This window comes from Strongylocentrotus purpuratus, unplaced genomic scaffold, assembly GCF_000002235.5.
Source record: "Strongylocentrotus purpuratus isolate Spur 01 unplaced genomic scaffold, Spur_5.0 spur5_contig_838, whole genome shotgun sequence".
Taxonomy (NCBI): domain Eukaryota; kingdom Metazoa; phylum Echinodermata; class Echinoidea; order Camarodonta; family Strongylocentrotidae; genus Strongylocentrotus; species Strongylocentrotus purpuratus.
The window spans coordinates 863,629-889,920 of NW_022145544.1; the positions used below are offsets into that span (position 1 = coordinate 863,629).

At 36.6% G+C, this 26,292-nt stretch overlaps 1 protein-coding gene across 2 annotated transcripts; it reads right to left on the reverse strand.

Annotated features, from left to right (window-relative positions):
* Positions 1 to 740: 740 nt before the first annotated feature.
* Positions 741 to 16,983, reverse strand: LOC592888 (centrosomal protein POC5). 2 transcript variants are annotated; one of them, XM_030986780.1, is made up of 11 exons: positions 16,873 to 16,983; positions 14,698 to 14,933; positions 13,476 to 13,622; positions 12,391 to 12,587; positions 9,596 to 9,666; positions 8,939 to 9,137; positions 7,376 to 7,555; positions 6,712 to 6,859; positions 4,506 to 4,726; positions 3,209 to 3,346; positions 741 to 2,277 (listed from the first exon to the last, which is right to left on the reverse strand). In XM_030986780.1, the coding sequence occupies exons 2-11, from the start codon at positions 14,924 to 14,926 to the stop codon at positions 2,116 to 2,118; spliced, it is 1,692 nt and encodes a 563-aa protein (XP_030842640.1). In that variant the 5' UTR covers positions 14,927 to 14,933; positions 16,873 to 16,983; the 3' UTR covers positions 741 to 2,115. The 2 variants fall into 2 exon arrangements, with proteins under 2 accessions (XP_030842640.1, XP_030842635.1); XM_030986775.1 differs by having other exon boundaries at positions 13,476 to 13,625.
* Between the last annotated feature and the right edge of the window lie 9,309 nt (positions 16,984 to 26,292).

Consider the following 26,292-nt stretch of genomic DNA (forward strand, 5'->3'; position numbering starts at 1 on the left):
CGTGACATAGCTTCTTCTCCTCCTGCAAACAAAAAAGAAAACAAGGTTATTTAATAAAAGGATCATGCGACAAATAATTATTGTGATTCAAATTGATGCAAGGATTTTTTTTAATAAGCAATGCTTTTCACCAGAATCTTCTTTGTAAAAACGACTTTTACAAATCTCAGCCATGCAAATCTGCCACTGTGTTGTAAGATCACTTTCGGATTAGGAGAAGTGTAATCTTTAATGAGTATTTTACTTTGAATGGAATGTCTCAACTCAGTAAGCATGGCTGAGATTTGTAAAAGTTGTTTTTACAAAGAAGATTCGGGTGAATAGCAGTGCTTATTCAAACAAATATTCGCATCAATTTGAATCACAATCATTATTCGTCGCTTAATCCCTTTTAATGACCTTGTTTTCTTTCTCGTTTGCAAGGGGAGAAGAAGATATGTCACGTTAAAGACATCATAAAAATCAGTGTTGTATGCATATATATTATATACACAGGCCAGTAACAGCTATGTAGCTTGTAAATTTTTAAGAGGGAAAATGCTGATTGAAATGAAAATGATGAAATAGCAAATAATTGAGGAGTATCATAGGTACCAATTCAATGGATATTTGTATAAAAAAGAGCCCCCGTCAGTACTAAAAGAGCCCCGTGAGAAGGCTCACGGGGGCTCTTTTTTGGGGGGAAGAGCCCCCGTGGACAAAAAATTAATTTGAGCCCTGCTAGCAACGCATATTAAGCACAAATGTAATTTGAAAATTAGGATAACAGAACAAATTTGAAAAGTATAAATACCAAAAAAGATAAGCACTTGTGGAATAATATGTTGAAATATTTTAAGCAGACTAAATTTTTTTCATCAACATTTTACTTTCACTTTTGTTGAAAATTCCAGTTTTTTGAAGATTCATTCTCATCAAATTTCTCTGGCAAAGATTATTTATGTGTCTAAGTTTGTGAAATTCATTTCCAATGTTGTTTGATTCTTAGAGCACTTCCTTTTTTGTAATTATTATAGATCTCAAGATTATTATTAAAACTGACTAGAACAAACACAATTACAGAAGATATGGGACTACATGTATGAAGTCTTTGACATATGTTATTAAAGGGAAATTCCACCCTGATATTACAGTATCTTAATTTTAATAAAAGCAGAAAAACAAAAGAAACAAATTAATGAAAGTTTGAGCAATATCCGATTACAAATGAGAAAGTTATGAATGATCCACCTTCAAATATTCTTATCTATAATCATTTTTTTGCTCAAACTTTCACTGACCCATTTCTGTCATTTTCTACTTCTATTAAAACCAATTTAATATCGGGTGGACTTCCCATTAATATTTTGGATCTCAAGAGATTTTCATTTCTTTAAAATCTCTATACTGAGACCCTGGTAACACTGGTGGAAGAAGTATTTTCAAGGAGCGTTTAAATCATTGAAAAGTTTAAAGGAATTAGTCTTTCTTAGTTCATTGTCTTTGCTTCTTTCTGGTGGAAAATTTCTATCATTGTGTTCTCACACTGGGACTGGTTATTAGTTCTGTTTTGATGCAATCAAAGACCATGCCCAAAGTTTAGAAACTTACAAAGGACGAAATTTAGTTGACATCCCAGCGCTTAACAGCTTTAGTTCAGCTGTGTCCTGGATGCTGATGACTTTCACATCGCACAGAGTACATGCAACCCTGGCCTCCATCATGAATCGTCCGTCTCCTCATACTGGCACTCTTGACTAGAGCTGTTACTAGGCTACGCACTTTTACACCAACAAAGACCCTGGCCCTTCCACCTTTGACCTTGAAGAAGACTTGCCTGACAAAGCACCATGAAAGTGGACCACTTTGACCGCAGGTGCACCAAGCTACGTGCTGGGGCTGAAGTAAATCCGTTGGTGCTCCATTATGACTGTACATGCAGGTGCACAATCTTATGGCGGGGGTTGGTTTGTTAGTGTCGTCCATCGGTAGACCACTTTGACCGCAGGTGCGCCAGGAATGGGCTCCGCGATTGATACAGTCTTGACTCTAGTAGCGCCGTGAGAGGACAACTTATGACCTAAAGTACATCTGGTATAGGGTATGACTAATACAGTCTTGTCTGTAGTGAAACCATTAGTGAACTACTTTGACCGTAGGTGCACCTGGTACAGTATGGGACTGCTTTCTGGATGCCATACTGCTTCCACCTCTAGATGACACACCACTTAGATGGCTCGGCAAGCTCTGGGTAGTCGTCATCGGGTACCGTGCTGCAGTGGCATGACCGACTGTTTGCTGGAGAAAAGAAAGAAATTGTAAAGATTACTATTACAATAGTGCGCTGTTTGTTGCCATTTACCTTCAACTACATGCATTTTTGATATTCAGATTTTAAAACACAAGTCCTTGGTTTTGAATGATGTTTAAATTAAGTCAAATTAATGAAATCTAGATTCCCAATACTCACTATACTGGTATTCTAAATTAGTGAACAGATTCTAACTTGAGTACATAATTCTCTATTTTTTTATTCTGAATCAGAATCCCTAGGGAACCAATTACTTTGTTTGAAAAAGAGGGGAAGAACCTACTCCCTAATTTAGTTTCAGGATGAGAGAAAAGGAATCTATTCACCATTGTTCTCAACTTTTTCTCAAGAATATTTGAACAATATTTTCCTGAATATCAATTCCGTTTAGAAATAAATGGAAAAGAATTTTATCCCATACCAACATCCTAATTTAGGATGAAAGAAAAGGGGCTTTCATTAGAACCGTAATCTGAACTTCAACTTGGCTTTATACACCAGGTTATGGAAACAGTTTGACCTTTGACACATGTTCACAACTTGGTTTGGAATATTCAACAAGAATTTCCTGGATCTTTATTAGCTTGATGGTAAAGTATATGAGCCAGCTCCCTAGTTACTTGTTTGGATTAGGATGAAAGCAAGAATCCAGTAATGGAAAGAATTTGATCTTTAACTCCTGTTCTGGGGGCCGTTTCACAAAGCCTTTTTTCAATGACAAATGACAAAATTTAGTGACAAATCTGCTGATAACCAATCAAAAACAAGGATTTCAGTAGCTTAAACAAAAACTGTCATTTGTCACTGATGACAAGTTTTTTGAAATGGGGCCATGAACTTGACTTGGAGGATTACACAAATTCTTCTTCTCTGTAGCTCTGATATTGGTTAGGAATCATCATGGAACAGTAATCTAACCTGAGTAATAGGATGATGTCTCTCGACCACCACCGAGGCCATAGGCGGGTTCAGACCAAGGCCACTGGATGCCTGCAGCTCACTTCTACCACTCACTCTGGCCGTTACTGTCTTAATCTGTGATGATCTACCCGTGGTCTAGGATAAAAAAGGAAAAGTTGAGAGCATTACAAAATACACCTAAATCTAATGAATACTCCAATAAAGTTAGAGCCAACGTTTACCAGAGCTGCCAATCAACATAATGCACAAGCTGTATGTTTGGTTCAAATGCATAGGTACATGTAGTAGGCCTACACACAGGGTACTGGTGAGTGACTTGCCTACAATACAATATGCATGCCCAAGAAACCTAAAAGACATATTAGGAATGTGTTTGTAATTAATATTTTCAATCATAAATATCTTAATATCTAAAGAGGTGATTAGATCATGAAACACAAAACCTCTCTTTATGTTCTATACAGTATGAGTATCATGTATTGTACTTTGAACCATAAATTATATCACACTGATGGACATTATGTACAGGTATGTTGAAAATATGTATGTTTAAAATATGATATAGAAATCAATAAATAAAATAAAATAATAGCACAACATTTGTATTAATCAGGTTTACCAGTTGGTTTCACTTAATGAACCTGAAACCTATATACAGTCATGTACAAAATGAAGCCTGAAAAGGCCTTGCATGGGGAGGTGTTGATGGTCTACAAACTTGCATCCATCATAATGAAAACAACAATCATCTACAGGGTAAATAAATTCCTGTTTTTAATACAGACTATCATTAATGTGTAATAAACAGGGTGCCTCTCCTACCCACAGGATCTCGCTTTAAAGCCCCACTGTTCTACTTATAGCTACTTGCGCCCTCTATATAGCAAACAATACCTAATCGGTGCCTGTTGGTCCCCCATGATCCCCTTTTTCTTATGTTAATTGAGAGCTGATTTGAAGAGATAACCACCTGTCAGTGACCTTGCAGGGAGGTCTAATCTCTCTGGCCAAACTAGTACAGATGGGCTTTAATATCCTTTATGAGGGATGGGTTGTGTCCTACAGTCCCACTGTAAACTTGCCTGCTTCTATGAAACGGAAGGGGCATGTTCACACACAGCAAAGACTTTTGTCAACAGCTTGGGCTGGATATGCACCCACATGTCCACAACCCACAGGTTGACAGTCCTTGTACAGATGCTCCAAGGAAAACACAAATTCATCGAATCCATACACGATTTCGACCTATTATTCGAGTGATCAACAAACACTAAAAAAAAGACAAGATACTTACTGTTTTCTTGACAGCAGGAACATTCCCTCTCTGGCTGTGTGTTGTAACTGTGGATTGTGCATGGTGACCCATGGGTTGAGTGCTTGGTATGGCTGAGCGACCTAGTGAAGTGGTATTGACTGACGGCGAGGGTCTGGTGGGGGCTGGGGTAGGGACGGGGGCACCTGCTGCTGGGGTTGGTGCGGGGGCGTGGGACGAAGGATGAGGCTGTCCACTTCCTTCTGCAACAGTGCATAAATACAAAATTGAAATAAAGAAATCAAAAGTAGGAAGAAAAGATGGCAAACTTAGGCACTTAAAGGTAAAAATTTCCATTTGGCTATCAAAATTGTGGAAACATAATTACATTTGGCATGGATCAGTAGTTACATGCCCTTGAGAATATGTATGAAAGTCACAGTTTCAAATTTTGTTTAAATCAAAGTTGATCGTAATTGTAGTGGTGGATTGCTTGTGATTCTGTCTCTAAATCAATGACTACCAGGTATGCAACAAAATGCGATTTGATCAAATTACTATTCTTTTTTTCAAACTGAAGTCAATTCTAATTTTGCAAAGTTGAGTGTTTCCAAAACAAATAGACTTTGACAACACAAAAAACTTTTGCAACTTGTAAACCACTGGCATTTCTCCAGGAAGATACTTTAGTGAATTGAACAAACAAAAACTGAGCGCTATGTTACCTCCGATTTGATTTCTCCACATCCTGAAACCTTTGCACCTCTAAACCATTCGTAACATTTTAGTGAAAATGTCATGCAAACACAAGTTTTTGGTTTTGCTGTATATTGCAGAATGCAGAAACCGCAGTATGATTGATTTGATTTTGGTAGAGAACCACAAGTGTTGTATTTCAAAGGCAATTACTCATATTTTAATCTGTTTACACACCAAAAAGATATACTGCTTTAGAAAAAGTCAAGTTTATTCTTAGAAGAATTCTTTGATTTCACAGCGCGGTAGCTCCTTCATAACCTTGCATTTATAACAAAAAATATAATTACTTCCCTTTCCGTATCCATGGTTACACCTATCAACCCTTAGGAAACCTCCCACTATGTTTTATTCAGTCTTTGCAACCTATATAATGTAGACACTACTCCTTTTCTTTCAAACATATTCCCTTGGCACTCACAAATCAGATTCAATACATACACGAGAAAACTGAGAATATGGTTGTTCTGTCATCAATATCTACACATACACTTGCTAGAGTTTGCATACTCTACCAAGCATGTAACTGAATACAGCCTCTTTCTAAATGCATATATTCATGAGACATCTAATACAAGTAGCAGAGTAAACACAATGAAATGAGAGAATGTAACAAACCTTAAAGGGACATTGGAATATCAAGTGTGTGAAATCATATCATACAATCAGCATTCAATTCCTATATCATTTTGAAAAGAACTGGAATTGAGTAAGAATGTTATGGATTCTAAAATTGAATAAGGCACTTTTTAATTTTGTGATGTAATTGGAACAAATCTACATAAAGTCATGCTGTCTCAAAATACACTACTGTTAAGCTTTAATTTAACTGTTTAGGAGGCTTTAAGGTATATTTGTCATTTCGTTCCCATGCAATTAATGTTACAAGACGAAATTAGGTACTTGTTTATTTATAAATTATTCCCTGCTATTATATAAATTTGGACATTTTAATGGAGCATATTGTACTGACATGACAAACTTTACATGCAGTTAAATACAGCAAAATAAACACTCTGCAGTATAACTGAAATTCTGTAACATTTTGAAAAGCTCGTATAAAGTTAATGTATTAACAAAATTTGAAAAGAGATAAAACATTTAGACCCAACAAAATACACATCAAAAATCAAATGTTGAAAGAAAATAGTTATTAAAATTTTCAAAGATTCCACTGGTTTATTTTGCATTGTATACTGCATGTTTCTACTAAAGTTGTGTAGAAATTTAGAAAACATGATTTCAATACCTTTACTCAAAATCAGTCAAGGACTTTTGAACAATAAGCATCTAACAATATATGTTCTTAAAAAAGAATGAGGCCATTCAAGAAACACATTTCGATAACAATATCACCATTATCATGCTCACAAGGAATACAAATAGGATTAAATAGGATTAGACTGTAAAGAATGTGCATTAATTGAGGCCATAAAATCAGCACATTATTTGTAGTTTTCCTCCTCCTCCACGTATAACTTCACACTCTTACCTTCGCCATCGTGAAACATAGCCATGGCTTCCATATTGAGCGCACAGACACCCCTCATGAATGCTTTCTTCATAGATTCTTCATAGTAATCTCTCTCTGCGTGGAGCTTTGTCACCTCGACTCGTGAAGCTTCCAGGGCTTCATTCAACTATCAAGAAGGAAAGAAAAAAAAAAAAAAAGCAAAGGGATTAAGGCTGGATTAAAATTTTACTGCAGTACTTAATTGGAAAGAATTTAAGGTATCATTACCTTCTGGATTATAGCTCTGGTTTACTATTGGTCCAACTTCCAAGACAACAGCTTATATTTTACCAATAGTAAATTTAGAATCAGATAGAGCTAAAATACTAAGCAAATTGTTCTCTACTAGTTGCATGGTTTAGGCTCATGTTTAAAACTTACAGTGTATATGTCTTTGAAGAGACATTCCTAGTTCAATTGATGGGAATGTTAAATAATTAACATGGTCAAAATGATAATTGAAAGTTGCCAAGTTTGATAACTTTGCATCACTTTTCTATGTCCTATTTTGAACCATTGTCCAATTCTTAAAGCTATAATACCACTCAAGGTTATTTTGCAATTTTGTACAATCTGAAAAGATCTAAACAAATGTTAGAGAAGACTTTTCACAGACCCTCTGACTACAAAACAAACAACTTACCGATGCTAATCTTGCCTCATAGTCATTGGTGAGTTTCATACAGACTTCCTGAGCCTTACTCTGGCACGCCTTCTCTACCCTCTGTCTCCACTTGGCAACGATGATGCTATGCCAGGCAGACCAGACTTTCGATTTCAAATGCCTCTCATGGTGCCGCTTTGCAAGTTTGGCAGTGAAGACCTAGGCAAAACATTTCAAACATATTTGGGATTGTTATCATGTCTTCTTTCTATAATGCTGATTGCTGAACAATAGGTTTTTTTAAAATTACAACCGATAAACACAAATGGAGTTTTTTTTTTTTTGTGATAGTATCCATGACTACTAGTACCCCATGGACCGTGCCCCCCCCCCCCCCCATTTACTATTTAGATCAAATACCACACCTCCTGACAACTGCATAGATCATTATGTTTGCACATTTCAATGGGTAAAAAAATACTTAACAATTACCTGGACAACTACTGCCCTGGGAATACTCCCCTAGGTCAATTAGTTTTAATATCAGTTTCAGTTTAGTTTATTTCATATTTCACATTCACATTCATAACATAAATCATAAACAATAAGAATGAAAGGTGTGAAATTAGATACCTTTATATCAAGCCATGAAGTATTAATACAGTCAAAATAACATAGAGAGATATAAATTCAATTGCATGGTACTTAAGATGAAATTAGACAATGTATTTGTTGTGAATTATGAGGGAATCTAGTAAAAAGCTAAACTTGTTACTTGTACATTCCCCTTATAGATGAGAGCAGTCTATTGTGCATGTAAATTATATTTAATAACAATTTTATATTTAAAAAAAAGAAGCAAAAAAACGAGAGGCGTAAAAAGACGAAGGACGAATAGCAAAAAAAGAGAGCAGTATGTAGCAGGTAGCATTGGGGTGAATTACGTAAGTGTGTAGGTGGAACACTTTGAATTTGCATATAAAGGTATACAGGAACAGCTACCTATCAAATCTGTCGGGAGTTCATTCCACAATATTAGTCCGGTGACTATAATCGTATTGTGGGCAAACGCAATAAGCACATAAAGGCTAATTGCCATAACAGGAAGGTCAATCTTATGTTACGCAATTCAGCAGACAATACACAAGGTTAAAATGGAAATGTTTTTTAACTTATGAATCTCAAATGAAATTTGTATAAGGTATGATAACTTGACAAGGTATTGACATTTTTGGTAATGTTTTGTCTGTTGGAGTCGAAAGGGCATTTCTACGTGAAAGAACATGAGCTCATGCCTTTGTGGCCCCAAACAGTCAATTTATAATTCTGAACTTCACATCAAATTAATAAGATTTTTTTAAATTCTCTAGAAATGCAAACTTCCAAGGAAAATACCAATAACGCCTATTTGCACTAGTTTGGCCAGGAGGGATTGGACCTCCGTACGTGATCACTGGCAGGTAGTTATCTTATCACATCAGCTCTCAATTAACATAAGAAAAAGGGGACCATAGGGTATCAACGGGTACCGCTTAGGCATTGTTGGCTATATAGAGGGCGCAAGTAGCTACAAGTAGTGCAGTCCAGCTTTAAACCTAATACCTGTCTCTTATCCTCGCTGTGTCTTAGTTTCCAGGATTGGAATCTCCCCAGCATCTCAAACCGATCCTTCTCCTTCTGGACGGCTCGGGTCAGGTTGGAGATGATGTGATCCTTACGCTCTACCGATTGCTCGTACGTGTGAAGCAACTCCTTCTGATTCTCAATCTCATTCTGCACCCGTCTCAGGTCCTTGTCAGATCTGCGCACGAAAAGGAAACAGTTAGGATTATCTTTACAGTATTTTTACAGGCTATACATGTCTGTACATGTTTTTTGTTAATTTTTAAATGAAAAGAAATGTATTAGTTTATTAAAAAGAACAAGACATGCAACTCAAGAGATGACAATCTTAGTTTATTACAAAGTATAAGTATCTTTGAGGGAAAGCCACATGTGACCACCCCAACCCCCCCCCCCCTTCAAAAATGAAAAAGAAAAAGAAAAAGAAAAAGAAAAAGAAAAAGAAAAAGAAAAAAAAGAAGAAAAAAAATCCTCATGAGGCAAAAGGATCTAAAGCACAATGCACATCACATGTCTATCTGCTTTAATATCAAAGAGTACAAAGCATCAGGGGGAACTGTTTCATGCAGCTATACTTTTTGCAGCCAGTTACCATGTCTTATCTAAATTACAATTCTAAAACATTGTAATACTTACCTTTCCCTTTGTAATCTAACCTCCACTCTGGATCTCTCTATGACTGCAATCTTGGCCTGACTAAGCTCAGCCTGGAAAAATGGGAAGAATAATAGCATAATTAACGATGTAAGAAATGATTATGGAAAAGCAAATTAAGGCAAAAACACTGCTTTGTCTCCCTTCTCCTCAATATAAGCAGAATATTTAATGTCTTCCCTTGGTTTATTTTTTATTTCATGACTTTTAGTCATATCTACAAATCTATACTGTATGGTTTATTCCTTTCTTTCATTTCTATCCTTCTTCTTACTTTCTTTTCTTCTTTCTTTCTTTATCATTTATTTCTACTTTCTTACATTTTTTCTTCATTGTTGATTTCATTCTTCTTACTTTCTACACCTTTCTTCTTACTTTCTTTCTATCCTTCTTTCTTCCTTTCTTTATGTCATTTACCACTTCTTGACCTGGAAGAGCAACGATCCTTTCTGACATCTACCTACTACAGCCTCATTAAACATTCGACCTATTTCTTTCCAAGGAGACGTACTACGATAGTCAATGGTGCCCTGGAACCGACGCCACACAAGCAGTTTAATACTAGCAAGGTGAGTGTTGACCCACGACAAGCAGTCTTGTAGGTGTACTTCAATAAGTGTACCAATCCATGCAAAACAAGCACTAGTAGTAAAGGCCTCAAAGCTATTTAGCTAGTTTACAAGTGCAGACCCTTTTCAGTCACTCCATAGGACTTTTTTTTAAATTCTGTTTTGAAGAGGTTTTCATTGCATGAATATACAAGGCAAATCAATTAAGATGAGATCATCATCTAGAAAATTAAATTATTCCTTTGCACGGACTGAAGGACTTGACCTGTGTTGCTACAAGCATTGCGAACATTCAGCATAACCGCAACAAAGTCTTGATTCAGACTAAAATGGCACCATGGATTCCCTAATGTTCCTTCCTCCATTTCCTTGTAAGATCATGGCCACAAGGTGGATGATTTACGTCCAGGCAAATTTCTTTCATCTTGACCGAAATGGGTTTTGATTTCAAAATTCAAAGGTTAAGATACAGACTTAAAGCAAAAGACCACCAGTTGACACTATCCCTTCATTCTTTAACTCATCTGAAACAGGAATGCGTGTGTACAATACTGAAACAGGTATCCCAGATTTTGGAAAATGTTAATCACCCCCTTCATCACTGCTATACCCTAATGCGATCGGGGAAGCGGTACAGATCAATGAAGGCTCGAACTTCACGATTCCTTAATTCTTTTGTCCCGCTTTCCATTCGTAAATACAATGAACAACTCCAGTCAATTTGAATAAGCCTGTATCTTGCCACTTCGCTAATCATCAATTGCATTGTACCCTTTCCTTTTCAACCGATTGTACCAGTATCACAAGCAAATAAATAAATAATCTATCTTACTCTATGATACCATATGTTATTCCAAGTTTTAGTTATAAACCGTTTAATTTATGAAGGAAAAAAACGAAGAAAGCATTCAGCTATAAAACCGTGACAAAGAATGATACATGTAATAAATACTGTTGATAATGATGATGACAATAATAATAATAATAATAATAATAAAAGTAACAATAATAATTATGGTAACGATAATAATGATAATGATAATAATGATAAAAATAATAATAATAAAATATAATAACAATACTATTTCCGAATTCTACGAAATCGTACATTTTCAATAGTGTTGGAAGTCAATTTATTTATTCTATTTTCTTATATCATTCCACTACATGTATGTAAAACGATTTATATCCGTGTTTCCATATGAATATGTCATTGTACATTTGCTACTGTGTATTATCTATTTGTGTATATTATTTTCTATTGTATATTGTTCATGTGCTTATGTAATGCCAACAACTGAATTTCCAAATGGATCAATAAAATTAATCTGAGTCTGAATCTGAATCTGTAGAATTCTCTGCTCCTCAATTAAATCTTGAGCAAGGTAAATCAAGTGCCCTAATTTTTCGACCATCTTGATTCATTTGGATATCATTATCATTTCAACTAAAATTTTCCAAACTGAATACCAGCAAAATGATTCAAGTTTATCAATAAATTTAATTTTAAATTTTGAAATGTATTTGAATACCGGTAACTGTTTTTAATTAGGCAACTTGCAAACAAAGCAAAGGAAATTGAACCTCTTTTATATCCTTTATCATCTGGGCTGCATATTACAAACACTTATGAAAGTTAAACAAATGGCATAAAACTATGCAAGGTGTACTATTACAATTGAATTCAGGTTGTCATCATAATGCAAAACGTTATTCACTACACACTTTGTTTACCAAATTTCAGGAGATTCTAAGTAAAAAATATAAAAATTAAAAAGGGAGATCAAAAGCATTTAGTGCATGCTTTGGAATTCAATGTCCCAAATTTTCCTAGCAGTCTCTGCAATTTAAATCTTATTTTTAATTTTGCACTTTAAAAAAAAAATCTACCTTGAACATACCGGTATGCAATCTTAAATGTGACTCATGCTCCAGCGACATTTTTTCCAGGCTGGATTTGTTTCGTCACCAGATAGATGGTAGGAATTATGGTTGCCATTTGATTTCATACTTGGTTGAGCATTATGGACCTGTAGGGTTGATGCTCGGTTAGCAACAAGGTTAGTGTAAAAATTAAGCTCATGACAACCGTTGATGGAGCATGTGTCAGAAGACCATCCTGGACCTGTTCATCATATCATTGGCGAGTCTTTAAGTATAAAACCAGACAGGTACCAAATTTTGCGATGACAAGGCTGGATAACTTACTAAAACACTCCTCTTCAGCTCCAGGCTCCAGTTGTCTAGCAAATTCTCCATGCGGATCAGGCCCTGGTCCACAGCAGGAGAACTAGCCAAGCTGGACTGGTCAGTTAGGGTGGACAGGTCAGTGGTTGGGGTACTATCAGATCCGGGATCATCCGGCGGATAGGATCTAACTGGGCTACATAATTCATTCGCTGGAGCTGAATGTCAGGAAGAGAGAGAGAGAGGGGGGGGGGGGGGGGGAAGGGACGAGTGAAATAGAGAGAGAGAAAGAGAGAGAGAGGGGGGTAGGAGAGAGAGAGAGGGAGATAGGGAGAGAGAGAGGGAGGGAGAGGGAGGGAAGTAGAGAGAGAGGAGAGAGAGAGAGAGAGGGAGAGGGAGAGAGAGAGGGAGAGGGAGAGAGAGAGAGAGAAGAGAGAGAGAGAGAAAGAGAGAGTGAGAGAAAAAAGAGGAGACATAAAAAGAGAGAACAAAAAAAGAATGACAAAAAAAATGAAAAATAATGAATATGAAAGCATAGAGACTGTGCAACCAGATTTGGCACTTGGATTGTCTAAAAAAAAACCTCAAAGGTTAAGTGCACTAGACCTACATTATGGTACGGGAAATCTGGAGGAGAAAAAATGATTCTGTGCCCTCAAAGTACTTCTTAATAATTCATAAATCACTTACATTTTCTCTATGGGCCAATTTTTAAATGTTGCCTGTTTATCTTGGTGCCTTAAGTGCCTTAAGGTAAGTTGGCTAAAGCAAGGGTAATACAGTCAAACCTGTCTAGAGACAACCCAAGGGAAACATAAAAAGTGGCCTGTGTAGACAGGTGGTCTTTGTAGACAGATGGTCTTTGTAGACAGCTTCGTTTAGTACGTGTTTCAATGAGATACCATTTTCAAGGGAAACAAAAATTGTGGTCTTTGTAGACAGGTGGTCACTGAAGCAGGTTTGACTGTGGTAGTACTTTGTAGGTGCATTGAGCATATCTTGGAGTGGAAATGTGTGCAATACAAATATACACGTAGCTTATAATAATATCACCATTTTTTTTCCAATCAAAAGTGACTGGCTATGATTATTAATACTATACCAACCAGTAAGGTCTCTTCTCCTGAGCTCTTGATCTCTAGAACCTCTTTCATCCTGCGACTCTGTTTGGGTCTCTTCACCGTTGAGTGAACCATGGGTAGCAACCATGCTCTCTCTAAGTTGTGGTGAAGCTTCACTCGCTGAGCTACTCCCTTCTGAAAAAAAGAAGAAGATGAGAAAAGAATGTTGATGGAGATAGTCATGTCAATGAAGTAAAATTGACCCAAAATGATTCACTCATCAAATTATATTATAACTCTTAAACATCATTCACATATGACAGCAGTTTTTCACTATGACATTAAAGATAAACTTGAGTTCTGGTAAAAAAAAAAAAAAGGAATTCTCACAGAATCATATGAAACTTGCACTGAATGTTCAAGATTACAAATAAATGTCATGTGCCAAACAATTTTGGAAAAAAATGTATACTGGCTGATTAATGAGCATAGAAAGATAAGAAAATCAAGGTAAGCTAGCCCCTACACCACACCTTTTGTGTAGTCCCATGTACTTATGTGTACAGTGCTTGTTACTTTACCAAGACTGGGCCAAATTTTATTATGATTTTGATGAATCCAGAACCTTGCAGTGCACACCAATACTTACATGCTACATGATCAACTATTTCTGATCCATTGCAAACCTTTTCTTTCATAAGGCAATCGCATTACCAGAACTCACCTTTATCTTTAAGAGCAGTATGCTTCACATTCTGCATCTAACTGAAAGCTCACTGCTCAGTGAACATGCACATGACCTATGTTTCGCGTATATGCCACTTATCTACCGGTATGTATAAACAAATTGTGCCACTTTTTTTTTTAATGGCGGTTTAGCCAGTCATATTCTGAATGAGCTTTTATAAAGTCTGCTATAACATCTCATGACATGTTCAACTACCAAAATCAAAATCAAATAATGTTTATTCCTCATAAGTTTCACATCTTTTGCATCGCATAACATACACATGAGTGAATACATGTAATGGCCTTTGATGAGTGCAGCTAATTTTCCATATATACAGGTGTACATAAAAATAAAATAAAATAACTGGCACTATAAACTTGCAAACATGCTTTTATAATTTTTGTACTCATGATATCTTTTAACAAGAACAACAAGACTGAATGCCTTGTCAAGTTTTTTTCAAGTCTGTTATTATGATAACAATACCCATTTCTTTGTAACTTTCAAATTTGTTTGACTTTAGTGATCATAACTTACCGCTTGATTGGAGATAGATGAGCTGGTCCTTGATTGGTCTCTGAGGCTGAAATGACCGTGCGGCTCCAGCAAGCGTCTGAGGGAGCCGAGAAGGATCATACAGAGGAGTCACTACAGCATACTGCAGCAGCTCCTGGTACTCTTCCTGGAGACAGGAGGAAATGGAGCTTCCCGGAGAATCATCGGGAGGAAGCATGGGGATACTATCGGATTCAGTTGACGTAGACATACTGCTTCTGTTGGAGAAAATAAAAAGGACCAATGAGAATGAGAGATCAGCTTCTAAACAAATTGTAACAGGCAGTACAAGTCATGCTGTGCCAAATTGCCTTGTTATTTTTGTTTTAATGTAACCCAGCTCCCAGGGCTGTCCACCTCATATTGGCCTAGATCTAAGCTCAGTTAATATTAAATTATTAATAGATATAGAATGAGGTACATTTGGCTGTAAAGCTGGACTTAATAAATTAACAGTATATTATTATTATTAACACCATATGCCACCAGCCAAAAGCACTTTTTGCACAATGACATGCCCCTTTTAAAAGTTTGGTCAAACATAACCATGCACGCACTTCTCCTTTAAAGTAATCACAGGGAGTGTATCTCTATAACACAGTAACAACCCTGGGGGATACTCAGATTTGGTTTGGACGGGGGGTGTGCCGCTCAAGCCTCGAAACCCCTACCCATTATTAGGGGTCATTTTAGGTAATTTTCTTTTAAAAAAGACCCATTTTCCACAACTTTTGGGTGTTTGCATGGCGTCAGCATCAGAGCTAGTAGTTAGCTAGTAACAATGTAGATCTAGATCTATCTAAATTGTTTTTGTAAGTGTAATGATAAACAGAATAAGGGAATTTTAGGCGCCCGGTGTGGAATGAAAGTGAACACCCACCCATTGCAAAAGTACACTACTGTACGGTACCTAGACTACAATCACTAGCGCCCATGGAACATGATAATTGGAAACAAACTTGTTCAAACTAACATAACAATCATGATAAGATTGTGCATCCACCATGCCAACCAGGCGAATCCGGGCGAACTCGCCCCACAGGACATCTCGCCCCAGCCTCAAAGACTGGGGCGAGATGTCCCGACATGATTCATCGGTCCAGAGATAATTTATGGCCAGGACGAAAGAATGTGAACAAACATCAGCCATCTCGTCTAAAATGTAGTACATTCGACTTCTCAATAACAAAATTTATATCAGGAATCAAAAATAGACCTTCATACATTATGAAAATGATATTTTTGCAGTGATTTACTGACAAAAACACTGCTCGAATTTCAGTGGTTCGTATCGATACAACGCACATTTAATGTACATGCGGCGATGCGAATTGCGAGCTGTGAGTAAATTGTCCAAAATGCAATTTTTTTGTCATTTTACCTAAAGAGAAGATAGATTGTCTTTAATAGTATCATTTGACAAACTTCCATTACAGATTGTGGTTGGAAATGGCATTATTAAGTCACAATGAGCACAAACATATACACAAATGGTATCTCTCGATCGATGAATCACAAATTGCGAGCTGTGAGTAAATTGTCAAAAAAAAAAATGCCATTTTTTTTGTCATTTTACCTAAAGAGAAGATAGATCTATAGGGTCTAGATTGTCTTCAATAGTATCAATTGACAAAATTACATTACAGATTGATGAATCATGTCGGGACATCTCGCCCCAGTCTTTGAGGCTGGAGCGAGATGTCCCGTGGGCGAGTTTAATAGCCCGACTCCCATTCTGCCATTGTCTAAACCAGGCACCATGCAAGCAAAAATAGTTCAGGTTAGAATGAAAAACCATGCACTCGATGAAACGACTTGAAGTTTTAACAGGATCACCTCACACTTTCGTACACTGATGCTGATGCTGATTAATAACTGTCAGTCATAGTCAGTGTCAGTGACAGATTATGTTTATCACGATCAGACATCACCGGCACCGCGCAAATGCCGGGCGCAGCGCGCGGGCGAGCTAATAAGCCGAAACCGTGCAATCAATTAATTATATCAACCAACTGGAATATGAACGTATGGGACTGGGCTCACGGTTTAGCCGCGATCGACCAGAATCTGCGTTAAAGCAAAGAACACCTCCGTCCACTAATCAAACTTTTGACATGAATCAGTATGTGAAAAATAATAAACACATCAAACACTTACATTTAAACTAATATGCCAAGTTCGTAATCGTCTTCCTATGTTGTGGCTTGTGGTAGTTTTGTTGCCAAGTTTAAATCCCACAGCTGTTGGAAACATTAAATCTAACTCCTGATTGGTCAATGGAATGGTGTTTCCTTTGTAAGATATCCTATGATTGGTTGAAAATTTGTTTCGATTCTGGAATCCGGGGGGGGGGGCACAGGACTCTAAAATACGTCTGTGGGGGGGGGGGGGGTGCAAGTGGAGTGGATCGCGTGAGAATGACGTAAAGCGCCTCTCGTCAAACTTGACGGTCTTCAGTAATTTGATTGTCACGCGTCATTATTTAGGCCTACATAAAGCTTTTATACAGCCCACAGAACAAAACTATGGAACGATCTCCACATGAAATTAGATTATTTACGTCAGCTTTTCGGTGACATATCTTTCAAACTACCGATGGCTATGTAAATAACGTGGGTTCACCACCCATCCCCCCCCCCAATTAATTTTATGTTTGTTTTTCTTGCCTTCCTTTTGTATGTATACACTGTCATGATTTATAGCTACAGAATTGGCGCATGAACGCACATATTATAATAATTGTATGCCTCATTAATATTGCGAACATAGTGATGATCGTAATTGTTTAGCCTTGTTAATCCTTTAGCGCTTTTACCTTTCATTTTCTTTAAGAAATTGACTAAAACGTTACAGGTTACTATATCTTATTTTTGGTATACAATATTGTAAATAAAAAACATAATTTTACATGCAGATATTTTTAAAAAAATTAAATTCAAAAAGTGCAACTAGGATCGACTAATTACACTTGTGCGAACTTCTAGTTCCCATTAAGAACTTCATACTGTACATAATACATTTGATTACTTGTATATCTTTTAGGTTAAATAGTTTGCAGATCTATATGTCGAAATATGTTTTAGAGCCATTAATGTTCAATGACCATTACTCTTTCTTCATGTATTCATGTTTCATTATTATTCTTTACATTGTATGATTGTTCATAATACATACTGTCATTAATTTGATATGTTTTTGTTGATAAATTAAATTAAATTCAAGTAAGTGTCTCCTAAAGCAAAGGAGAAATTTAAAGTGGATCCATTCTCTATTCATGATATCAAAAGCCTCACTAAAGGCAGTTATTATCGGGGGTCGGATCAAACTTTTCTGACGGCAGCTTCATATGACATTTTTAGAACCTTATGGGAAAATAACAAAATTGATAACCCTGTCTCTTCTCTATGTAATTGTAAAAGCTAAATTTGGTAAAAGTCGGCGGAGCTCTAACTTATCTAATTTTGGATAAACCAACGCCTGCATGTAACAATCCCTGGTATTTTCACCGTGGAAAGCCTGCGTTTTCCAGAACTTGCATAATCTTTATGTTGTATCTCGACTGATTCACTCATGAAAAGAATTCTTTACAGATTATGTTCTACTCGATGTTTAGGAATCGAGAGAAGCCATATTTCCTTTTCCGTATCCAATAATAACCCTCGCTCAGTTATTCGTGTATAGACTACAACGTCTATATTCATCACGCATGAGTCCTCTTATAATCCCCGACACGGCACTGATGTCCCTTGGCAAGGCATTACTCTTTATTTGCCACTCAATACCCAAGAGCGCAATGGGGGGCCCGGTAGGATGACGAAAGCATTTATGTTAGTAATTGCATAATGCATATGCCCTCACGGTGACCATATGGTAGGAATACTCCCTAGGGAGTGGAGGTGGTGCACATTGTGCGGGAGTTACTCCGATGACCGGGGTATAATACCAGTGGCGGATCCAGGGGGGGGGGGGGTGCAAATTTTTAAATATTCGAGGACCCAAAAAAAATGTGCTCACTACCCCCCCCCCCCCCCCCCCCCCCCCCAACTGAGCGACTTTTCGGCCGGCGCGATTTTCAAATTTTCGGGAGCAAAAAAAATAAATAGTTGGGCCCCCTCCCCTAAGAAATCCTGGATCCGCGCCTGTATAATACTCTGTAAAGCGCTCAGAATTGGCATTCCGTATTAAGCGCAAACATTCAGATTATTATTATTAAGAATAAGAGCGCATTAAACACATTTTAGGTGTAGGTCGTTGTTGTTTTCCTCTTTAAATCCAGAAACAGGACAGTGTAAAGTTTTAAGCCTTTTTTCCCAGAGTTGACTGGATATGGAGACAAGAATGAGTTGAAGTTGAGACCCCACGAGTAGGAAAACAAGTCGTAACATCAACATAATTTTATAAGGTTTCACCAAGACTAAAATTGTTTAAACGAAAAAAAACACGATCACATAGGTTAATTCAAAGGTAGCAAAAAATATCTCTACCCCCCCCCCCCCCCACCATTGATAAATAAGAAATAACATCGAAGGGAAATTACCCCTCCCCCTCCCTCAGAGCAAGTATCGGGGAGCATTTTATCTTCATTCATATTCCTAATAAAACAGTTTATTTAGGAAAACTTATACCGTGCACTCATCCCTACGCTCAGTAAATTTTTTCCTTCATATTCGTCCCTGATTTTGGCTTTTTGGAAAATACTTTAACGAGCATCCGTATGTATTTACCACCGAAATACAATTTCAGGAAACTCAGAAAATGGGATTAGACAGCATTAATCAAAGATGATAATTGATGATGTGATAACAGTTTTTTCCAAAACGCATTCTTCCCTGCCAAAGCTTCTGTGTTAATAAAGGTTTCCGTTATTTATAATAATTTCACAAACAAACATTTAGAATATTTTAAGGTCAGACTACTGTCGGATTTAGCTAATAACGTCATAACAACATAGCAATTATGGCGCCAATTTTAGTATGACAGTTTCTCGATATAGTCGCCTTTTTTCTTTTATAAGGTGCAAAGCATAGTCCATTTTCGTCGATTTTGGAAAGGATTTTGTTTCTTCATGCCTGGATGAAGCTCAAGCACTTAAAACTCAGCGATTGGAAGAGAGAAGAAAATGCAACATTTTCCGTTTGACGTGCATCGCTTCTTGCTGATTCACCAGAAACCCCCAAACTGTCGATATCTTCTCTGCTTGATTAGAGGAAACCCAATTTGCGGCTACCCAACTAATGATGCTTGTACTTGAAGTTTCTTCCCTTCTATACGGCAACCATCAATATTCTTTCTTGCACGAAAAATTCCTCCAAACATCAATCAACTTTGGGGGAGATCGATCGAAATGACTAATTTCTAAGAGGAATCATATCGATCCTATGATGGCACATGATATAAATGGATTGGATTAAACCAACTTGTCACAAAGACATCAGGAACTAAAATGTTTCAAATACACTTTCATGACTCTAGGATGCCTATGACGTGAATAAAGAAGGTCAGACTAGTGAACTAAATTCAGTCATCATGGTAAATGTGAGTGAATCAAAACGTTTTAAGCTTAATGAGTATTGATAACATTTTACCTTAATAAGCCTATGTACTTTTTTTTTTTTTTTTTTTTATACGGCTTCCTTTCATTAGAAGGGGATTCCGTTTGGAAGAAGAAAAAATACTCATGAGTAACATTTCCAGCCCGCCATATACCAATATAAACCAATTTAGGAAAGATAAAATGTATCAGGAACATGAAATGGAAAAAACAGTGGCGTTTGAAGTACCCCTTTTCGACCATTTGCCCCTACTTGTGGACCTATGCCCTCACGAGCCATGAGCATTAAACCATGCGTACAATCGGCAGAGAACTTGAAGCGATGTATATGTGCGTACGGGGGGGGGGGGGGTTCTATGCAACTTCCGCCTTTGCAATCTGAACCATGTACTTGCAGTAGTGGATCCTGCCATAATAATTATAGGGGACGCTGATTGCGGGGGAGGGGGTTCTGTCTTAGGCCCATTCTATGTACATGTATAAGAAATGCAAACGAACAAGACTATGGGTCAGGGATCTGGAAAAGGTGTTATCAGTTTGTTAGAAATACGTTCTCTCCCCCTATTTCCCTCTCCTTCTCTACTCTTCTCTCCTCTTGTTTTTTTTGTTCATTTGCGTCATTCGATTTTCTTTTTGGTGGGGGGTCTTTAGTTACGCCATTGACTATACCCACAGCAAATATTATTTTTGAAAAAAGCGAAAAGCGAAACGAGAGATGATGACATGGGCAGCTGGTGGTGTAATTTTCACCATGACTGAAGATCAACGCAAGTCATGTCCTTCAAAAATATTTGAAAAGAATTCAACGGAACTGATTGATAACTCTTTCTAAAATTAATCATTATGCTACTATTTTGTACTAAAGGTATTTAGTGTGATGATGAAGACGGCATAACAAATATTTGATTTGATTTGAATTAATTTGATTTGAATTGATTTGATTTGATTTATTGATTTCTACGTTCTTTTAAAAAAAATGATCAGTAACATAAAAACTGTATGAAAATCGTGTACATAGTGGTAACAATTTTTTAAATCACAATGAATAACACAATTCGTCGCTTTTTTCACGAAGTGACGGTAGTGAGAAAAAAAATTGCATTCACTTTGCGTGACGATTTTCCTCACTACCGTCACTTCGTGAAAATAGGGACGAATTTATGTTGGAAACGAATAACTAAGCAAGTGCAGAAGAGCTGCAGCGTAAATTTGCGCTTTAAGTGCATGCAGCTCTTAAACTTAAGATTACAGCAACAGCAAACTATGATAATATTAGCGGGCAAAAAAAAGGGGGGAATTCAATGGCCAAAAAAGGACAAAACTGACTTGCTTCAGGAGACAGAGCGAGAGAAAGAGAGAGATAGAGAGGGATAGATAGAGCAAAATATTTATGTGGCTATACAAATATATGTGATGTTATATATATTACTAATCAGCTCGTACAAGTTGAATGATATAATTTATATTTAGAAGTATTTTTAGTCAACAAAAATGGCAATTGTTTGCCCTTGGTTTAATTAATGTATTATGTTCGTGGTATGTACGATTGAATTATTTTTTCATAGTGGTGTTGACTTTGGGAGAAAATATAAGTGAAATTTGGCTCTGAGTTAGATCGACAAATTTAAAGCGTACAGCGTTCCTCACATAACACGGTGTTCATGATTAAAGTGCATTCTACAGACCTGGTTAAAAAACACGGTCGTATCCTACCTTCAAGACAATTCTTACCACTCATAAATCCATAATAAAGAAAGAAGGCGTGGCTTCTATGACAAGTGCGTCCCGTTAATCAGTAACTGTTGACAGCATATAAAAGAGGGGGAAATGCTTGGTAAATTAAACATTTCTCAGGTAAGGTTTCCCCAAGAAGAAGAAGACTGGAAAATGGTGCTAACAACCAAGCAGATATCTATCGTCATGCCAACTGGACTGGCAGGGTTGTGGTCTTGGTGCCTCATCGCAATGCTAGCATGTAGTGCTGTCCACGCAGTGGAAGGTCAGAGGTTCAACAGGCTATTCGGGCCATCCAGTGAGTAATTATTTCTTTCCCCTTCCGTTGATTGATTATTTTAACCCACCCCCTCAAAAAAACAGGTTGTACACATATTACCGCATTTTAAAACGGTCTCTTCAATATTTGCATTTATATCCTTAACGGCAACGCTCTTGAGTGCGGTGTGGGTGTGAGACTCAGCCGGCCCACCCCCATTTACAGTGTTCCAACAATCTTTATATATCCGGTGTTTAAAAAAAAAATCAGAAAAGGAGGGTGATAAAAAAGAATATAAAGAAGAAAACTTAGAACCAATGATGATTCTAAAGTTACAACTTGTATCAAAATACATTTAGCATCATGTTAGATTGGCGAATTCTTTGAACTTGTTTAATACTAAACTCATAAAATATGCAATTAGATTTTCGACTTCTTGATCAGCCGAGGAGATAAGGTTTGTGTAATAAAGAAAAAAAACTCACAAACCACATACAATCATGCAGAATTCTACAACTTGATTTCGAGGTAGCTTAATCAATCCATGAGATACCTGTGTCCTGAAATAATAAACATTATTAATGGTCTTGACAGTCATGTCAAAATGCGAAAATCGGATTAAATCTTTGAAGTATTTATTCTACAAAAGTATCTTTTATACTTCTATATTCATATCAATTCAACACTCTGATTTCACATTGGCAAGGTTCAACTTGGGATAAGTTGTAATCTTTTAATTTTTATCGGGTACAATGATCACTTTTCTTTTCTAAACGTCCACATTTCCAGCAGCGTCGGTAAAAGTTTGTTGTGGTATGCGATAATCCCTTCATCTTTTAAAATTCTTATATCAAAAATCAATTTAATTTTTTATTTAATGTCAACCGGATTTAGACATCACAGCTAAAAGGCTTGTGGTGCAAATCTATTTGATAGGAAAACAACCCTTGACAAATGAAGTTTCTTTTAACGCCCAAACAGCTACAAATGTACTTGCTTTTGCTTTTGATAAAAAACGGATCTATTCTTTATTCCTTCCTTGTAGAGTCGACCAGTACTACATGCATGCGTATAAAAATACGAATAACTATTTATTGAACGTGTGATTTCATAGCATGGGATCTGTATTACCAGTTTTTCAGGGGCTATTAAAGTATTTGTATGCGTTCAAATATTAAATACATATCCCTCTAACCAATGTAAGTGAACACTACGAACGTGTATAAGTCCATTCTTGTGGGAGTAATTTTGAATCGAATGTGGTTAACTTCATTACGAAAAAAACACAAATATAAACCGTTTATTATTGGAGAATGATGCGATTTATTTTTCTCGTCAGGAAACGCATTAAGGCAACGCCTCTAGAAAAAGGACATTTTTCCGTAAGAAAAAACGCATCTTCACAAAATTTCGAGCCTACCGACTACATCCCCACAAATAATTGATGGAATTTGCTCTATAACCTTTACAAAGTGTACATATCTCAATCGCCATATCGAATGATTTTTCAGTTTGGGTAAAAGAAATGGAAATTGGCATACGTTAGCATGTACGAAACGGAGATATCTAATTTTAAATGTTCTTAATTTCTCGGATTACATTTCACCCCCCACATTTTAGACATTTCAAGTAACAATTATTGGGATGACCCTTTGATATTTCTTTATCATTCCTGTTTGTATATATATATATATATATATATTAGAATATCTTATTGTAAATATTGTAAATATTCTGATTACCCACAAGCATTGTCGATTCTGAGGAGGACCCCGACAAATTTGGAAACAAAACAAGATAGTTTGCATAAAATGCATATGTCCAAAGCCTGTCGAACACCTTCAATACGTGCATTAATCAACACACACACACACACACGCACATACACACGTGCAAACACACGCACACATACACGCACACACATCCATGCACACACTTCTATGTATAAATATAATTCAAGCAGTAGAAATGTGTTTCTTCAGATGAGTGTTTAAGATACCTTGGACTGACAGAATATCAAATAAAGAAGTGGTCAATAAGGCATGTGTCGATATATCCCTCCTTAACATCGTAAGGAAAGGACAACTTCAGTTTGTTGGGCATATAATGAGAAGAGGAGGCACATATAGGATGCACACAGTAAAAAAAATGAGGAAAAGAGAAGCAGAGGGAGACAGCGCATCAAATACAAGGATAAGTTCATTGGGCTGACTGGTAACAGAAATAACGTCGCATTATAGAACCAGAGATATAGAGGTAAATGGAAAGCCTTGATCACCAATGTCTGGAACAGACAAGGCACCCATCAAGCAATAGACTCTTCGTAATCAATGGGTTTAAAAATTTAGTCAGAAAAACACTTTTCTTATATTTCCCGAGATTGTAATTGAATGACTTTCACACACTGAAACATCTCTATTCCAAAATTCTTGCAAGGTTCGATCTTTTTTTTTAACTGTTCTATTTTGTATTTGAAAAAGTATGATGGTAGATGGTTTTCCAGTTGATGTACCATATATCAATCAGTTTTATTTGTTAAGTTAGGACATTAACAAAAACTGTTTTTTAAATTTCGGATGCCTGATTTAGAACAGGCCCATCACGGCCTCTCCAGGTTGAAGTGTTTTGGAAAGTTAAAGCAAGTGTAGGAGTTTAGCCTTGATTGTAGCAAGTTATTGAAATGTAGAAACCCAAAATAAAAATTGAAATCGACCTAATGGTTATAACTTCATCAAGTATAATTACTTTAAATTATCAAATTGTCTCATACATAGTGATTGTATATCTTCATGAAATATGCCTATTTTGGGTGTGATATTCAGACTATTGCATTAAGTCGTCTATATTTTCAAGAGATTATTTCATTCAAGAAAATAAGTTTAGAGCTTGGGTTGCATTTGGGCTTCAAAATTTAGACTTGGGTTTAAAGGAATGATGTAAGGATATTCATAAACGGTATTCAGACTTCGATTTTCCCCTACTTGATCTATCACTATACGGCACACTACCTTTCGTCAGCATTCTGTTATCGATTGTGTCTCTCTTGGAGTCTCTTCTGGTTTTGATATTTGGAATTTAGTCTACAGTTCATTTGTACTAATACTATCACGCTGGTTCTATATTTCATGCATTCTTAATTTGTAAGACTGAAATTATTTTGAGTTTATCCTAAAATGTATTTTTGGCTGCTGTTGAATGTCATCTCTCCATTTATTAGCCATAATGCATGGATACAAGTGTATCGACAAACATTTGAAGTGAACGAAAACAGCATGTTGTAAAAACGGAAACCTTATCAACAAGGATCTAACCTCCAAACCTTTTTTTTATCAGATTTTCTAAAGAGTGGAATGCCATAAGCATTAATTCGCACGATTGTAGAAGTTGAGAAAGCTTATCATCAAAATCCGTTTGAGCCATGGCAACAGAATGTCTCAATTTGATACTCATCATCTCGCTAATCGAAATTAATCGCAGCATCGACATGGATTACTCAACTATCCAATATTTAAGTATGGTTTACCTTGAAAAAGTACCACTAAGCTTTTATTGCTAATTGTGGTAAGCGAAACGATAAACGCACTATCAAATCCATTAAAGCGTGCTATCATCACTGCCAGTTTACATCATCTCTTTAAAAACAAAACACTTCCGATGAAAAAATAAAAACTCGAGTAGAATTCCCAATCTTCGCCTCTGAGAGTGGAATAAAATGATTTGATTGCTATTATGCCATTGAGAGTAGATGGTGTTAATGATTTTCATGACATCATTGCTCGCATCCAGTCATCGGATACACCATTAACCAAAACAGGTCCACTCATTAGTAATGGTGAATCAAATGAGTGGATCTGTTTTGGTTAATGACACTAATTAGAAGGGGTAAAGAACCTTCGGATATTGTTTTCGGCATACCATCGAATTTTTCTCAGAGTTACAGCTCATAGTTATGGTCAAACTCGAAATGATTATATATTTGTTTTTTCATCTATTCAAACGGGGGTGTTTCACTCTTAGTGTGTCATCAAACAAA

Excerpts from the sequence above, each read along its gene's own strand:
- LOC592888 (XM_030986775.1), bottom strand. The coding sequence starts at position 14,926 with ATGTCTACGTCAACTGAATCCGATAGTATCCCCATGCTTCCTCCCGAT. Across the intron at positions 12,588-13,475 it reads CAGGAGAAGAGACCTTACTG|CTCCAGCGAATGAATTATGT; the intron begins GTTGGTATAGTA and ends CCTGACATTCAG. Across the intron at positions 2,278-3,208 it reads GACATCATCCTATTACTCAG|CAAACAGTCGGTCATGCCAC; the intron begins GTTAGATTACTG and ends TCTTTTCTCCAG.